General features: G+C 38.1%; 1 protein-coding gene across 1 annotated transcript; it reads right to left on the reverse strand.

The window, feature by feature from the left end:
- Positions 1 to 508: 508 nt before the first annotated feature.
- Positions 509 to 18,671, reverse strand: LOC113571839 (calcium-independent phospholipase A2-gamma-like). The gene is made up of 10 exons (XM_035523567.1): positions 18,601 to 18,671; positions 16,357 to 17,660; positions 14,920 to 15,069; positions 13,427 to 13,578; positions 13,230 to 13,324; positions 11,888 to 12,059; positions 11,632 to 11,689; positions 11,323 to 11,517; positions 2,007 to 2,202; positions 509 to 1,171 (listed from the first exon to the last, which is right to left on the reverse strand). The coding sequence occupies exons 2-10, from the start codon at positions 17,578 to 17,580 to the stop codon at positions 915 to 917; spliced, it is 2,499 nt and encodes an 832-aa protein (XP_035379460.1). The 5' UTR covers positions 17,581 to 17,660; positions 18,601 to 18,671; the 3' UTR covers positions 509 to 914.
- Positions 18,672 to 18,763: the final 92 nt, after the last annotated feature.

Consider the following 18,763-nt stretch of genomic DNA (forward strand, 5'->3'; position numbering starts at 1 on the left):
CCTTCTACATCTTAAACCTTACATTATTATTTAGCAAATCACAGAATTAATGCTAATGGTTCAAAGGGTCTTCTAAAAATATCACAAAATCAGTATATTTGTAGATACATTATATTATTAAAATTTAAGAACAGAACACTATAGATGTTAACAAAACAATAAAAGAAAATATATATATACCTGACAAGAACATTCTAAGTGCTTACAGATATCTCACCATTTGAGATACGACGGAGACATGAGGCTTGTCATTACTTTCAAAAATACAAAAGATCACTACATATTTATTTTTAATGTTAGTGTTCTTAAAGAATTTCACCCAAACAGCCTGCATTTCTGCTTCGACTGTGAGGCTATATGCTTGATATGCATTTAGTTAGAATTCAAGCAAACTTGCATTTATTTATTTAGGATGGTGGTTTACTTTTTACTTTTTTTATTTATTTATTTATTTTTACCTTTTTACCTTTTAAAACACCTTTTGAAGGAAGGGTGGTGTGCACACACATTTCTATGTAAATGGTATCTTTTAATGTAGTGATGCTTACAAATCCCATATAATACATAAATCCTGATCACTACCATTCTTTAAATTCTGAAAGAAACCATGGCAGTGTTTCTCTAATTTTTCCATTTTTGCCCAGATTGTTGGGACACTCACTTAACCAGTTTAGCATTTGAGTATTAAATCAATAGTGGTGATAGTTCAGGTGACAGATTATATACTCCAGATTATATATTCAAATTGGAACGTTCACCATTCTTGCCTAGGATACTACTCTAATCCTGTAGAACAGTAATGAAACTTCTGACTATAACTATTATCAGACCATGTTTTATCAACAAATGTAATGTGGTCCATGTTCATGCATTTTAGCAACCCCAGACATGCATACCAACATGTTTAAAATGTCCTACAGGCCACCGTACATGTGCACTCTGAGGCGGAACCACTCACACAGCCTCTGTGCTGAACTCTTCTCCTGTACAAGCTTGTGCACAGCCCGCTTCAGCTTCTGCTCATTGCGCTCCAGATAACGCAGCCCCTCTGCCTGAAGCTGGCTCAGCTTCTCACTGCGCCGCTCGTCGAGGGCCACATCCTCCGTCATGTGCGGGTTAAATCTGAAGTACGTGTTGGGGGGCAGCAGGCCGTCCAGCATGGTATGCACCTCTGAGACGGGAACAGAAGAAAAGAGCCACAACAAGAGGATGAAACAGACAGGAAGAAATAATGAAGGAGGTGCACTGGATACACATCATCATGTTTTATTTTAATGTTTGCATGTGATTACAAACAGACTAAAATCCTAAACTGACCCATAATAATGATGTCTGTTAAAATTTCTTTAGTTATTTACTGCACTTATAGTCTGTGTGTGAGTGTGTGTGGCATTTTACAGAAAACATTCTGTTTACAGGTGAGGGATAATCTCATGATAGAGGATGGGTAATCCACGATTTATAAATAACCTCCATGATTAAACCGTAGCTCTGTTTAATCCCAAATGAAAAGCACAGAGAAGGCATGGCATTCTACGAGTGTGTATGCACACATCTATACCCACAGTATGTGTTAAATCCTAAACAGGTCCAGTTAGTGTTACTCAATCCAGCTAGTGTGTCATCATTAAATTAAAGATTATATGTAATGGCATTTTAATTCCATACTTTCTTGTCAATATTTTCAATTGATATTAATATAAAACGTAATAAGCAACTTGATTTTTACCTACTTTTTCTCAGCCAAAAAAATACCCCCTCATTATGTTTCCCAATACAATTCTGAATGTGAAATGTGACAGGCTACATGGCTTCTTGTGTGCATTTGATTTGCTTTGTTGGACCACATTCATACTTCTGAATTTTAGTATTGTTGAGGTCAGTGATATTCTAGTTGTAAATGTGAATCACTATTAAATTAACTCATATAAGTAACACATTATCCTGACACTTATCTATGCTCCCTTACATAACCAAAATGTATTGAGCAGATGTAATGTCCTCACCCTCTGTGTCTGTAGCACTGCTGATGACGTTGGTGAGCTTGGTCTTCAGGCTTGTGTAGGTGGTGGTGTTTTTGCTGGGAGCTTCAAAGCGGCCTGTACCCAGAGAAATCACACACTGCAGAGGGGACTCCGGCCACAGGCACTGACATTCATGGATTGCCAGAGCTGTTGGATTGTTTATCAGTAAACCACCATCCTAAAAGAGAGTGACAAGTGAATCTTGTCTATTAACTTTTCAACACACAGCTTTCCATCACTTTTCACTATAAATTTATACATCACGAGTGATCATATCCTCTGAACTATATTTTTTGGGAGTGAAAAACAGACAAAGATCACATATAGACAGACACTGCAGTATTCAGATAGGAAAGTCTGTAATACACAGTATAATCTTTCTGTGCTAATTCCATTTGTTATTTATCTAATCTAATCTACTAACAACCTGTCAGAAATAAGAACTCTGTCCTGCTTGCTATACTGTATATTAAAATAAAGTTTTTAAAATTGCTGACAAATTCATATAAAATCTATTAAATAAAAAAAAATTCATTTATTCACTATAACCAGACTAGCATTAAATTGGTTAACCATGGAATATCATGAATGAATAGTTGTGGAAATAAGACAGAAAATCGTTAAGCACTTCAAACAGGCACACAGCTGGAGACCTAAGGGGGCAGGGTGATGGGAAGCTTCAAACGGCGAGGAAGGGCCTCTCATTAGTGGGGTGAGGCCAGAGGGAGAAGCCCCTGGGTCTGAAGGTTTCTGGGGACTTCGAGCGTCTGCGTTTGTTAGAGCAGAGGGAAGGTTGGGTCTCTGAGGATTTCAGTCCTATCTTTTAAGGCCGCCTCTTCGGGCAGGACATAATGAGTTAGTTATGCTAAGAACAGTCTTTTAGAACACCACTGCTACCCAAGACAACAGTACTCTAAATCATTAGAACTGAGAATCTGTACCAGTGCCTCAAGGTTTTCCCAAAAAACAGAACTGAAAATATTGGAAACGACGGAAAAAGGGAGGTGTGATGGGGTTACAGGCAAGGCAAGGAAATAATGCCAGGGAACCCTGGGTGGCCTCAGAAACCAACTTGCCTCTAAAACTATTCTCAGTCACAAGGTGGAGGTGCCACAACATGAAAATACTAAAAATGGCTACACAGTCTAGAGTGAGACAAAACAAAACCAACAGGGACTAAGACTGCAAGTCTGTTTTGTCTTACTGTATTTCAAACATTGTGTTAATACTTGTTTAGCACCATTTAACCAGTAAGCGAATATTTTCCAAAGTTGTTATCCACAGATTTATACATACATGAATGATGTAATTTCACTTACTAGTATCCTAGTCTCGCATTGTGCCTTTCACCATTTTAATGTGGCAAACAGCTGCTTGCTCTTGCAGGAAAAGGAAATTTGGCTGGCACACAAAATGACCAACCAAAAGCCTACTATTCTGGCATGACACACAGAAAGAGGAAATTTCAAAAACTGAGTCATGACAAAGTCTCTCGGGAAAATAGAAATATGATGGTTCAGTTGGATGTGGAAAGTTCTGTTCTTGTAACTCAGACAAAACAGTTGGAAAGGCATTCAAGGTAAAATGTCAGCCTATAGCACTTCTCACCACTTTTTAGTGCCCACAAGCAATTCGGGAGGTCTGAATACCATGCTTAATCATCCAGATGCAATGTTAGCATCAATCGCTTCATTTTCCCATGCGGAAGCCACGGCTATGCCTTTGTGAGGCAGAATGCAGCTGGCCAAATCGTAATGGTGTGGCCAGGTTAACACACACTATAGATATCAGACTCTCCATCTACATGTGGTGGATTGTCTGTGGCTAAGACTACCACTATTCTAACTGAATCAACCAGGATATCTCCAAGCACTCTCGCGCTAAGGGACAGTAATGAATTAGCAGCCTGTCTTTAGCTTTTTATTGCCAGTATGGTTTCTGACAGTTAGAAAAAAAGTTATTTGCTAAATGTAAAATGGCTTTCCCACTTAAAGGAGAAATACAGGTACTGATCAAAAAAGAGTGGGGGAAAAACACAGGTAAAACATTATTGTAATGACAAAACTCATTAGAAGGGTTGAAAAAAATGGAAGCAAGAAACAATGCTTCCTTAGTGAGACCAACAAACAGACAGGAATCTTGCATCCACTGAGGCCGTTGTCAACTTGCCTATAGAGATCAATACATCAACTTCTCTAGCAGAGGCATATGAGAAGGATTTGAGGTTCAAAACAATGCTGTTTAATACTCTTATATTTAATACACAAGTGAAAGCTAAGTTAAACAAAGGACAAAAAGGTACAAAGTAAAAAAAAAAAAAAAAAAAAAAAAAAAAGGAAGAAAAGACTCAAGCCAAAGCCGTCATTCAAACTCGCAGCATGTGTGAATGACAGAAAGTTGCTTTTTCTCTAGTCTTGGTCTTTAGACTGTACGATACATACTACACACTAAACAGTAGTTAACTTTGTAAATCTTAAAGCTCCACTGTCATTGACAATGTAACACAGAAGTGTGTATACACATGCAGATGGATTGATCACTTCAAAAGGAAGCAAAGTATGTTTATCAAAATAGCTAACTGGATAGCAACATTATCTTACTCTGCAGAACACAAACAATGAACATTTTGCCTCAGATCACTGGATTTGAGAAGGTTTGCGCAGTTCATGACATCCAGTGGGAGTTTCGACGGAAGAGGCGTGGGCTGAATACTGGCCTTGGACAAGTTAGTGTTAACATGGTTCCTAAAGGCCAGAGTGCCAAGTAATCTTTTCCAGCTCTCTCAAAAAATGAGTGATATCCAGATTAAATACAAATAAGAATGCAATTGGTATTCCAGTCACCACATATACTGGATTGAGAGTGAAGAAAGCAAACCAACTGTAGTCAAGCTCCTGAAGTACAAAGAGGCGGTTTTATAGAAGGCCAAGACCTTATAAGATTCGACTTCAATGAGGATTATTCACTGGTTAAAGTGAAAAGAACTTATCTCAGTCATAAACACTGCTGGAACACACCCACCTTAGCAAGGATGCTGAGAGGCAACAGAGTTGATGAAAAGGACTAGACCCATCAGACTCATGTCACACATGCACGTGTGCATACACACACGCAAGCATAGACACAAAACACAAACACATTAGAGCATTAAAAAACACAAAGAATGGCTGTCCTTGCTTGATGTATACAATTAATCTGATGTTTTTGACATTTCTTTTCATAAAAATTACCCAGGAAAGGGCTAATACAATATGAATATATTTAGTCTTTAAATAAAGTTCACAAGGTCCTTTTTTTCAATTGTGGACTTGTTGATTACATTATAATATTCATGAATTACCTATTTCAAAGTCCATTTGTACAGTACCTTTGATGATGAAGCACAAGAGTTCAAACGGGATAGTAATTGTTATACTGTCATGGACTGGGGTAATATTACAAGCTATATTCCTAATAATGATTATCTTCGAGCAATATGAGATCTTGGGCAAGGTCACAGATGTTAGTATGGAAATTCATTTTTTAAGTTATCTCTCACTTGCCCCCTTAAGAAGTTAAAATGTACTTAATGTGACTAATGCCTATAATAAACAACACCCTTTCACAATATTACTAGTAATATAAGTATAACTTTTTTCTTTTTTTTTTAACAAATGTGTATAATCTTTCTACTAGATTACAAATGAAATGTCCCTCGTTCACTGAAGGGGATGACTGCTTAATAGTAAAACTTGTGAACGCCATTTCAATAGATTGCTGAAATAATTGACAAATTGATAACTTAAATGGTAGTATTGGATGGAGAACCATATTCATACTTTTCTTAATGCTCAACTTGTCAGTTTGTTGCCATTTATGGGAAAGGTGAGATAAAAAGTGGTCGTCATGTCAAAGGCCTGTGGGACTGGTAAAATTGCTAATTTAAACACAAAGGCTGAGGCTACTGAACAGGTTGAGAAGAACAATCTTCGTGGGGTAAGTTAAGATAGTTGAATGTCATAGTCAAAGTATATTAAAATACTTTTCTGAAGATGAGAAGAACCCAAGTCCATTTTAACACCCTTTTTATCTGTGCATTTTATTCAGTCCTCAGTCTTAAACCCTATTTGGGCAAGATGAGATTTACATGGAAAGGTGTGGTAATTATCACCGATGATCCTCAGTGATTGTAGTACCATCTGAATCTGCCATGCAAGTCATATTTAAGAACTGCACACTCCACGTCAGTAAAGAATCCATCTGCCTATTATAAAACGGTGCTAGAAATAACTCCAAATTATTTGAATCCTGTGCAAATTGGTATGTCAATAAATACGCCATCAGAGACTGTGAAAAAATGTTCAAGCACGTAAATCCTAGAGAAAGCATTTACCTGCATTTTACACTTTCTAATTTACTTGAGGAAGGCCTTCTCAGAGGAGCAATGCTTCTGGTAGATTTAGTTAAATTCTATTACTTTTAAGGGGCCTGCTAATTAAAAAACAAACAAACAAAAACAAAAACAATCAAAAAAACTTTTTACACTGAGTAGTCCACAATGACTCAAATATTGACTTGAAGGAGTTTACTTGAAGGTTAATCAGCAATAACACAGTATGTAAAGCCTTATAAATGGATGTTAAAATGCAACTTGCATAACATTTCTGGAATATACAAAAAACCTCTTACCTGTTTAATGACTAGTTAAGAGCCAATACCTGTACCATTGGCTGCTTTATGAATTACTATTTGTGTAGTGTCAATTGGGTGATGCAGTTATTGATAACATCAGGATGGAATTGCTTGTTAACAAGCTTCTTGTTTCTTCTGTAAAACATGGCTTACAGAAAAGATTTGCTTTCATTGGTAATTCACACACACACACACACACACACACACACACACACACACACACACACACACACACACAAACAGATGGAAGAAACAAAAATGGGGGGAAATACCAATCGATCTTAAAAACTCACTAGCAGCCTAGCACTCTTCAAAAGTATTTGACTTGCCTATTTAATTTAATTTAAGAAATTGAGAATCATGTTACCTGTGGACTCAGCACTTGTAAGTCTAAACTTATCATGCCTAATCTTAAGATATGCAGCCACAAACACCTCTTTTTTCCTAACCATTCTAATGTCCTTTATCTCCATCATGCTTTTTTTGACATTTACAAAAGTAACCTCATTGTCAAAGTTTCACCTCATTTCATTGTAAGCCTCCAATTATTTTTAGCATTTATTTTTCCACTTGTTCATGACAATCTATAATAAACCAGCAATGCATGTATGCCTTTAAGTGATTTCACCATTTCAGCTTTCGTTTTTCTCTAGGCAGAGAGCTCTTTGAGGAACTGTAATAACAGTCACAAATGGTCCCGAGATCTTTCCCCTCCCCACACCAGCTCTAAGGGCATTTCACACCATCAACCTACAACCTCAGTCAAGGGACTCTCTTCTTCAGGTCTGATTGTGGATTGGGAACATTTGGCAAGAAACAAGAATATTTGGCAGGTAGCGCAGAGCACATATGCTGTAATGATGTGCCAAGTTACTCTAGCACCATGAGGACAAGAAGACATAGTGGCTATTCATTAAACCTGAGTTACATAAGGTAAAATTGCTCTGTAACAATCCAGTGCCCCACAGTGATGGGCAAAGAGCAAGAGCTGGGGATATTTAGACATGCACTTGGGAAATGTTTATTTGGGCATGCTGATTACTGCTGTTTCAGTAAGAAAGTTTAATGGCTGAACACAAATTACTTTCACAAAATGAAAGAACTACACACATCATACTATAATGCAAATATATTTCAAATCAAATATACTTAGATTTTTAATTATCTTTTACCACTATACCTAAACCTTATTGGTCCATTATTATACATGAATTAATAAGGACTTAAGATTAGCTTCACTACTGAATATAAATATGCTGAATTTACAAACAAAATTCAGGGGAATTTTCCAAAACATCTTCCATGCATACTAGTCAAAGCACAAATGTAAAAACTTCAGTGTTTTAGACAGCCATGACTCTCACTTGACTGGCTGGGGCAGGAGGTCATTATGCCACATTATGCAATTACTCTGACTAGTTCACCATTGTGACCTTTGACCTTGGTAGCCAGAAGCTTTACATGAGGTTCAAGTTGCTATCATAAAACAAGAACGTCCCACCTGGGCAGGATGCAGTGAAGACTTTCCCAAGAACAGGAAATTAAGCTAAACCATGGAAGACTATAACACAAACACACATGCACACTTCATCTTGATATTAAACGTCTACACTATATTTGACTTTAGGGGTCAATTCAGAGTTATTTTTGGCATGGCATCCTTAATATGTGAAATGACTATGGGCTTAATTTAAGGTACACAATTATTTCCCCACCATAATGTTGTTCATTAATTCACAAAACAGTTGAGCTAATATAACAATGTGAAAGGTCATAAAAAGGTCATATGTGGGTAAATCTAAGACAATAAAATGTTTTTCTTTCAGGAATACCACTTTATTCCTATTTTGCAAGTAAGATAAACTATCTCTGTTACAGGGACCTTTTTCCCCAAATGCCTTTTGTCAGTCAATGTAATCAACAAACATGTCTAATCTTCTAATGCAGCCTGTCAAACCAATCAAGCATCTCCTACTGTGTATCTGCATTGTGTCTTACTGTAAACATTCACCTGGGTTTAAAACAGCAGCCTTGGAGCCTTGAAAGATTTTCTGTAAATGCATTAGACACCCCCCCCCCCCCCCCCCCCCACCAACTGAAGGGATTGCTTCAGGAGTTTCAAGGGAGAAGTTCTCAACAAAAACAACAGCTAAACACAAAATAACTCAAAAAGGTGGGTCTAATATCAGATTTCTAATTCCAATCTCTTCCAATCAGTCCATTAGTGTTAAAGTCGTTTATTTTGCACACACATTTCCTGTACTGCATTGACAATATTTCTCTTGTGTTGTGCTGTCTTGATTCTGGTGCAAGCATATCTTTCAGCAGCTGTGTGAGGGTGGGCGCAAACGGTCTAACAGGCTTCATTCCTGCATGCCGTCCTGGCAGAGTCCATGGCAACTGCTGAAAAGATGCTATGCTCAGACATTCACCACCAACTTCCTCCCTCTGGGTCTGCTATAGTATGAAGCTTGCATATGTAAATGATACACAATTAGCTGGGAGGATGTCAACTTGCCAGTTTGTGGATTCTTAAATTGTTTGAAAAGTGACACACATCAAAGGAAATGTTTGCCATGACTCTTCCTTTCTGATTAAATGCTCCATTTACAGGTAAGCACAATGTGAATTTTCACTGGCACACAACAATGTGCAATGTACTTATGAAATGATCAGACACTCACTATAAGACAAAAAGCTCATTATGGTTTGTACGAATGAAAGTGGATTTTTCTGTCGATGTCAGTGGAAAAATGGCAGGATGACACCATCTGAAAACCACCCATACATCACTTTGCTGAAGGCAGGCCTGAATCGTTTTAAAAGAAGTACACAGAGAACAGCAGGGATCACCAGGACTGTAGTTTATGCACCTCTGAGCTAAGCTGTGGGTTTAATAGCGAGCTGCCATGGGAAGAATAGGGCACTCGAGACCATCTGACATGCCAGCCTGAGTTCCCTGAAAGAGCCCTGAAGGATCAGCCTGGCACCAAACATACCAAGAGACGAGAGGAAGAGCACTGTGTTTCTGGGTTTGTATGTGTGTATGTGTGTTTGTGTGGAATTTCAACAGAACTGAGGAAGAGAAAGACAGATCTAGGAAATTATGTAAATTATGTAAAGGAGTCATTAAACAGAATCTTAGGTCTAATGTGGAGCTGCCAATAAAGGCTCATGAAGGCTTTCTAAGATATCGATTTTAGAATAAATGCCTGTGTGTGTGTGTGTGTGTGTGTGTGTGTGTGTGTGTGTGTGTGTGTGTGTGTGTGTGTGTATGTATGTATGTATGTATGTATGTATGTATGTATGTGTGTGTGCATGCACACACACCTGTGCTATGAATGGTACATACTCATATTGTAACTACCGGACTTTTATAAAGGAAATCCAAGTGCTATGCAACAAATAAGAAACTAATCTACAAATGAAAGAATTTACACTAAAAGGCATTCATTTCTTTAGGAATATTTGCAGTACAAACTAATGCTTATTCATGTCCACTAATGCTTATTCCTGCACTTTACTAAAGTTTCTACTTACTTTTTGTTTTTGATTATTTTATATGTGGCTTCTTTTTCTTTTTGAGTCCAACTGTGGTACATCTAAAACTGATCAAATAAATGCTATATATGTCCTTCTTCCTCAAAGTGTGTACATGTATGTGTATAATGAGTGTCTAATGACATACCAGGAGGAAATCCCAACTCTACAGGGATCCATCAGCAATTCTCTTTGATTCCTTCCCAGCAGTCCCACATGTTTAAATTAAAACATGGAGCTCTGCCTCAGCACCTGCTCCATGATGTTTCAATTCAAGAGAAAGACATGGTGGAAAAGGAAAAATAGCAGGGCCTCTTTCTATTTATACAGAGGACTGGAAATGCAGCAGTACTTCTCTATAAAGACCTGATGGAAAACAAGCTTTAAATAGGCATACTTGTTTGTTTGTTTTTTTAAAGGCCTTTTATGTAGGAGTAAAAGGTCTAGATCAAATCACTGAACTAAGCACAGGTTGTGACCTTAATTTATGTGTAACCAATAGCAAAACTGATTTCAAAGAGCCAATCTTTCAACCTTTGACATGTACATTATTCAACTGTTATGTAACAGAACATGTTTTGAACAAACAGTAGATCTTAATATCAGCAGGTTGAAACCTTAATAACCGCTGTACTGTACTATATTTATGTCCAAGAAGAAGATAGAGGGGAGTGGCAAGTTTCTCAGTAACAAGTTGGAGAGTGCTACACATGATTATAAGAGCTAAGTAATTAACTTAATTGAAAAACAGTGAAGCTAAATTTAAAACAACCCCAATGTCTTACACAATCTATTATTGGACTACAGGTAGTGCCAGTGATTGTGTTCAAGTGGTCTGCTGGTTTTGTTTCATTCAAGGCAGCCATCCATCAATTTCTGTCTCCTATATTCACTCATGTCTCTGCAGGAGCTTTCTGTAGATGCTGAGACCACAATATGGAGTGCCATTGGAATACAACCATTAAAGAGCATCAAGCAGATGGTGCTTATAAATGTCCTTGCATTAAAAGGCTACTTTATGCTCTTGCTATTTTACTGACATCCCCTCACTGACTGCGCGTAAGGCCTATGTAACATCTGAATTTACCTGGTGAAGGTTGGTGCCTAGTGTGAACTCTTGAAAATAGCCAGGAGCAGCAGTGGAAGCTCTGACGGCCTCCCAAATCTTGTGTCTGCAGCTGCCTCGGTAGTGGGATCGCACACCAGGGGGCAAGTTGTAGTTCCTGAAAATGTATGCCTTTAATGGAGTCCCCTTATTCACCACTGTGCTCACTGCTGCCACCTGGTGGAGAGAGTACAAAGACTTATTCCAGGTGCCAATGGTATGTCACATCATTTTTTTTATTCAGGACACAAGGACATAATGTTTACAAGAATAACACTCTCTTACACCAACCTTAGGACAATCAGGGTTTCTTGATGTTTCAACCATAAGGTCAGAGCCCATTTTTTTCCCTGTTTGAAAATGAGAAATTATATTAGACCAAACAATAACAATCAAACAATAACAGCTCTCCTAATATGTTTTTGTGATGTAAGGCATGACTCCAACATTCAACAAATTGTAACCAATTTTAAATAAACCACTGTGCTAATACACCCTGTACTAATTAATGTAGATCTGGAAAACAGGATTAGACTTTTGTACTCACTTAAGAACTTTCTCCCAGACCTCAGTATCGTAGAAGGCATGGCTCCAGCCCATCTTCACAGTACCCACAATAACGTTCTGCTTGAAGACATCAGAGCCCAGCTTCCTATAAAGCTCCTCACACTCACTCAGAGGGGTACGATACACACCCAGCATGAAGCCTAATATAGCACCTGAGGAAAAACACACATACATCAACTCAAAATGCATCCAATATTACATATTTAAATTAATAAATGTCTTAACACCTTTTTAAATAAATAGGAGAAAAATCCACTTTCTCTCTAGAGCTGCCATACTAAATAGCCATGGTTATGACCAATTCGATTAATGGACAAATTAAGAACTGTGATTATACAAGATATTGTTTATGTTTCACAAATGATGCTGCTCACATATATCCTGCAGGCTTAGGTAATTTGAACACACCATGTCATCTTTTGATCCAAGTGAACCCCTCTCGTGTCCAACTGCCACTTTGAAGCTCCATGCCAGGAGCCCTGGCTAAGCAGCATACATAATACAGACACCCAGCGCAGCACTGATACTGTGTACTCACCCACACCCACACCCACACCGTGACTCTAGAGCCCTGCTGGTTTGGTATAACAGGCACAGACGATCCCTCAAATATCCCTATCCTGCTCTCTCATAAGGGGATTATATGGGTTTGGCAGAATCTGTGATTTTGGAAAAGGGGGTGCAGAATTTGGAATGGAGCTTGGTGCTATGAAAATAGACACAGACTTAAGATCCTGCTGTTGCAACAAGAACATTACATTTCATTTTAGAGCGTACGACCAATGAAACGGAATAGTTGGAGAAAGCAGAGTTAAAGCTAAGATAAAAAGTGCCCCCAGGTGGTCATATGAGGCACTGCTACAGAGCACATTTCATCACAGTCACATTTTAGCAAAGGTAGATACTTGAAAACATTGCATTGGTTTGACCATTATTTATTATTAATGTAATAGTTATCATAAATCTCCTTTTTAACATTTTTCCACAAATAATGTAACTTTACAAAAGCTAGAACTGGAAATAAAATCACATCTGATTTATAGCAGAGACTATGCTGAGGTAGGCACAGATATTTAAAGCTACATTATATACATCTACGAGTGGCAATCATGCTTGACTAACTAATTACTTGTCTGCATCTCATGATCAGTGGAAAAGAAAGACACTATGCTGAGATACTTGACAATGACATGGAATGTCACTTGACTAAAGTCTCTGAAATCAATTGTGATGATGTCTCTGCTACAGCAGCTTGTTATTATTCATTGCAGGACTTTCATACATGCACTGAGACACTGAAAACCCAGAAGAGGTTATCTTACCTGTGCTCACACCACAAATGTAATCAAAGAGCTGGTAAATAGATTTTCCTGACAGCTCTTCCAGCTTTTGCAGAGTCTGAAGAGCCACAAGTCCTCTGAAAGTAAACAAGCACAGAGAAAAAGAGAACCATGAAAAATGCAGTGCCAGGAAGAGCTTAGCCCTGTTCTAACTTCAGAACATGGAGGTTAGAGGATACCTTGTACCACCTCCATCAATGGACAGTATGCGTATTCCTCTGCTCTTGACTGGATCAGTGTAGCCTACCAGGGCGAGCGCCTCTCTGACCGCAGCCTTTAGGGACGGATCACAGGGATGCCGCAGACGAAGCAGACATGGAATTACCTTCTCCTGGTGAGCACAAAGTCAATAACATTTCACAAAAATTACATCCATGTTATAAGCTATGTCTGTATTTTTGTCAGTAAAACAAATTATCATTATAAAAACAATATGGTTTTTAATTGATAGAGATGAGCTCAGAAGGAACATACCTACTTAAATATTCTTTGAAATAAAAAGGTATTAATAACCACTTAATAAAAGGCATACAGTCATCAGTGCTATAGTAGCACCTCATGTAACAGCAGAAAGCTTAGTTGACATTTGAGAAGTATCTGAAAACCAAAAACAGAAAACAAACAACACCAAAATGTAGCTTCCCCATGCTCACTTAATTTAAAACAAATATTTGCTGGCAGGTGATTTAAGGAACAAAATAATTAAGACCAGCCTTTACAATGAAGGCTAGTTAATGTTTGTCATGTGTCTGTTCTTTCAGATTTACAATAAAGCTTCTTCAATTCTACGAAGTTCTAATGCCCACTCGTGACACATATCATACTAAAAACTACAGTGCAGTTTCTTTTGATAGACCCTGCTTCAATATAGATAAATATAACCTAGTTCTTTTTTGCAATTCAGCTTTGTTACCAGTTATAGTACAACCTCTACAGAAAAGAGAAATAATTTTTTTAAATAGTTTATTTAAAAACAAACAAACAAACAAAAAAAACAACATCATAAATGCACTACTTTTTCAGTCATTCTCTTAACATGCAGAACTGTAGTCCACACAGATAGGTGGGACTACAATGTCTGGTTGCCCTAAAAAAATATTTTTTACTATTTTTTTTTTAACAACATTTATCCATGCTGTAAAATCTTTACCCATCTTGAACATCCTGGAATCTTTTCCTTCGTTTTCTTTCTTTGTTAGGGGCCACTGGGATACGAACATCTCATGGTTGAGTTCAAGAGTCCTTATTAGCTAGTGTTATGGTAGCTCTTTGGTGTCGAACTTCGTTGTTTGACACCAAAGAGATTCTGTAACACACTAGATAAAATGCGTCTAGTCAGTGTTTCAATTTTTTCAGCCAACTGCTTCTGACCAGCAGGGGGCCCCCAGATTTCTGGCTTGCATAATGGTAAAAACCACCACTGCACACAGATTAATTAAACTGGCAAGAAACTGTAAATCATAAAACTGATTCCAGCCCTAAGGCTATAAACTTGAAGTGACAATATTCATAGTTAATATATACACATGTATATGTATATAGCTGCAGCATATACAAGCTAAAATTAATACTTCTACTTACATTAATACTACATATTACAGAGCTTCATACCACTATGATTAAGTCCACTTCAAATGATGAATTAGTGAGTGGAGTTGCTGAAATGACTCACCTTGATGGCAACCAGTCTGGTTTCGGGGAATTCCAGCAGGTGGTAGCTGAGCTCCTCCACCCTGCTGATGTAAAGCCTGACGTCTGAAGTTCTGTGCAGGGCTTGCACCAGTGCTCGTGTTCGATTATCCACACTCACCCGAGCAATGATCTGCAGAATGGAAGTTTCTGAGATTTTGGGGTTTTTTTTAGATTTGGAAACACATTGGTTTCCACCTAAACAAACTTAATCGTCATGCAGTAAAATGCAGAAAATACATTTTACATGGTTTTCACTCAAAAAGAAACTGTGTATAATGTATGTACTGATATGCCCACATAATCCAAAATCTATATGTTCATCTGGAATTAAACAATGCACTGTGGCATAAGACATATGAGGTTGACTGAAAGGACAGCGCAACATATCTTTTGTTAATTTAGAATTCAATATTGGCCTCAGCAATACCAATATCACAGAAGACTGCCACATGCAAATGAGCTTTATAACACACATTTCTTCTTAATGGCTGTGAAGATCCTGAGTAATCTCTGATAGTTCTATCGCAGATAAGTGTTCTCAGGGTGCTTTAAGGAATTACAGCACTCACACAACAAGCATAAACAATACATGTAAAAATAAAATACAATAATTTGAACTTTAAATATATCACATCAAGGGATAACTGTGGGTTTTCATTTTATGTTTTTTTTTTACAAAGCATAGCCTATTGCAGTCGCAATATGCAGCAAAATCTGAATATAGTATTTTTCTCTACATCACGCTCAGTGCTATAGACTTTCCTTAGGCATAAGCACAGTCCCACATGAATACAAACACATATAAGAGTCACATAACCTAAGAATATGAGCTCCAAGTTTATTTTCCTGCAATAATACATAGACAGCTTTGCACTAATGCTCTTCATTAAACAGACCATATCATGCAAACAAGAAACTTCAGTTAACCAAGTTACAAGGTAAAAGAATACACAACATACTTCAGAGTGCGCTGGCTAAATCACTTTTCTATATGGCACTGGCACACTGTTTTTAACTGGGCATTCACTCACACTGATAGCTAAAAGAACAATGGGAAAGGATCATTTCAGTTATGAATTGCTAAAGAAATTGCCTAAAATGAAAAGGAAAATAAATAAAAGTACTTATATGTTCTGGCATTAGCAGTAAAATCACATAACTAAAGACACTAACATTTGTTTAGGGCCTTTTGAAAGATGGGTGTTAAAAAATTTGATATAATCAAGGACCAGTGGGTTGTTAATGCCAGAAAGATTCTGCAGACAGTAAGCTGCACTGTAAAGATCTGTTTATAGGAAGACTAAATAAAGGTTATTAATTAAATAAACAAACAAACAAAACAAAAAAATCCATTAAATAAGAAACATCTTTTAAATACAATACAATCCTTATAGACTATTTGTATGCCACTCATTACCTTTTCTCTTTGAAGCAGAAGTCTCCTGGCTTTTTCCTCTGCTGTTCTCTGTTCTTTATTCTCAGCTGTTTCCTTCTGTTTTGAGTCCTCAAAAGGAAGTTGTTTATCTGCCTCTGAAAGACCACTTTTTGGTTCTGGTTTAAGCTTGGGAACAAGGGGGACAAGGTAGTTTCCTACAAAGGCCTGTACTGTAGGTGCAGAGGAAGCTATGTAATGTCCAAGGCCTTTCTTGGAGGATGAAGGAGAGTCTGGTAACAGAGGCACAGATGATGCAGATGACAGCTGGTCCTTTGCTAGCACATGGGTGGGCATGTGGTCACTATTCTGGTGGCTCTGGCCAGGTAGGGGTTGCTGATCAATATAAGTTTGGACTTCTTTCTTTTTCTCTTTTGTCTTTGTAAAGCTGCTAAAATAAGCATTGACATGTTGTGCCAGGTAATTATAGGTCTCGTCTAGGTTGACGCTGAATGAACCCGGATGGAAGAGTGGAGTGGTCTGCTTTGATGAGATAGAACTGTTGGAAGGAGATACAGATTCTCCTGATCTAGCTTCAGATGCCACAGTGGTAGCTGTTCCAGTCATTCCTGGGGTATGGACCTCAAAAGACTTTTTTGTTTCCTTTTGTTCCTGGAGATGCTGAGATGTGGCAGAGGATGTTTCAGGAAAACCTGAGGTTGTGTGTGGGGGTGAGCTGATGGATGATGAGGATGGCTGAGGTACAGGCACAGGTGTAGCTGCCAAGGCAGATCCATTTCTCTGATCTGTAAATGAAGCTGTCTCTGAATTTGCTTCCCTCTGTCTGGTCTCCTGGCTGGCACTAGGTCTGAGCCATGCTAACCTGGAGAAAACTTCTGCTTGTGTCCCACTTACAACCTTTGAAACTGATTCTAAGGTGTTCTTCAGTCTTAACATACGATGCCTCAGATCTGTACACCCAAGGCAGGCTGAGGTATTGAAACTAGAAATACTGGTGATCAGAAACATCTTGTGTTTGAGGGAGCTAGTACTGCAGTGGCATACCCTACGGACTTTGGCCTCTTGACTGTGCCTGTGCTTCCAGTTGTGATAGTTGTCTCTGTAGCTGACAGACCTTTTGACATGAAGTTGGCAGGATGGATTACATAATGGTAAGAATGACACAACCCTCTGGCCTTGTGTATGCCACAAGTACGCAGCCCTATTCACACACAGAACATATGAATCTGTAACCATTCTAAAAGTCATGACTTTAGTTAACTGAGGTTAACATCTTGGATATCCCATGTTTTTTGACTTGGAAGATACATCCTTTAGGACAGAAATCCCTGTAGAAAAAAAAATGTTTAAGAAGTGAACAACCTAATGACGTTTTAAATCATACAGCAAGCAGAACTTAATACTTCACAGCCAACAAATGAGTCTAGAAAAAGAACTACAAAGAGCGATAACTAGTGTTTAATAACCCCATATTTCTGGTTACCGTCAAGGTCTCAAGAACATTTAGGACTATGCACTAATTTGTCAGTTAGTTAAGTGTAGTAGGAGTATTCGTAATGCATTATTATGATGGCACGAAGTCTTAACTCTGGGTCTTTTCCACTTGTTCATACTAGCGCGACCATTCTGCGAGTCGTAGTCCGAATTCTTTTTGTGTGTGAAATAATCGGGCTAACAACAGTCGGTTAGATTTGTTATCTAGCGTTAACAAATGGAGGATAACCGTAAAACAATTAGCCGACTAAGTTTCATTTACCAATACTGTCTCTGTGGTAGCTAGCTAGCTAACAGTCTTAGAATTACAATAACACTTCTGACTGGAATGTAAATTAGCTAACCTAGCTACCTAGCGGTACCTAGATAACGTTTTACGTTCTATAAAATTGCGTAGTTAGCTAGTTAACCTAGCCTTGTTATGACTGCCTATTAACCGGTAGTTAATAACTCATGAAAAATGGTCAACTATCATAAAGCTAAATACGTAACTAAACAACCAAGTAGCAAGCAATGCATTTAGTGACTCTGTAAATTAGAATAATTAGCTGGTTATCTTACGTTTCACGATGTCTTGGCTAGCCAGATAACGTTAGTAATAGCTAGCTAGCGTTAGCGTGCTACTACGTTAACTACGCATAGTACTTTTACCGGTTACGCAGAACGGGATGGTGGGCATGCTTGCCAGCATGTGCCTTAAATGTAACCTTACATGAATCTTATTGTCATTTCACAATTTCGGTGAACAATGTGAGTAAACAAACCTGTACATACAGCGTCTTAAAAGCCTTTACGAAACATCCGAGTTCGCATTTAAGTTGAGATCATTCTACGTCACAGACCGCCGTTGGAAAGTAAAATTCAAGGAAAACAAAAGTCACGTGGTTTGGTTGACCTGTCAGTGGGCTGCTCGTGCTCTTCATGGCCGTGATGCACG

Source organism: Electrophorus electricus, chromosome 2, assembly GCF_013358815.1.
Source record: "Electrophorus electricus isolate fEleEle1 chromosome 2, fEleEle1.pri, whole genome shotgun sequence".
NCBI classification, from domain to species: domain Eukaryota; kingdom Metazoa; phylum Chordata; class Actinopteri; order Gymnotiformes; family Gymnotidae; genus Electrophorus; species Electrophorus electricus.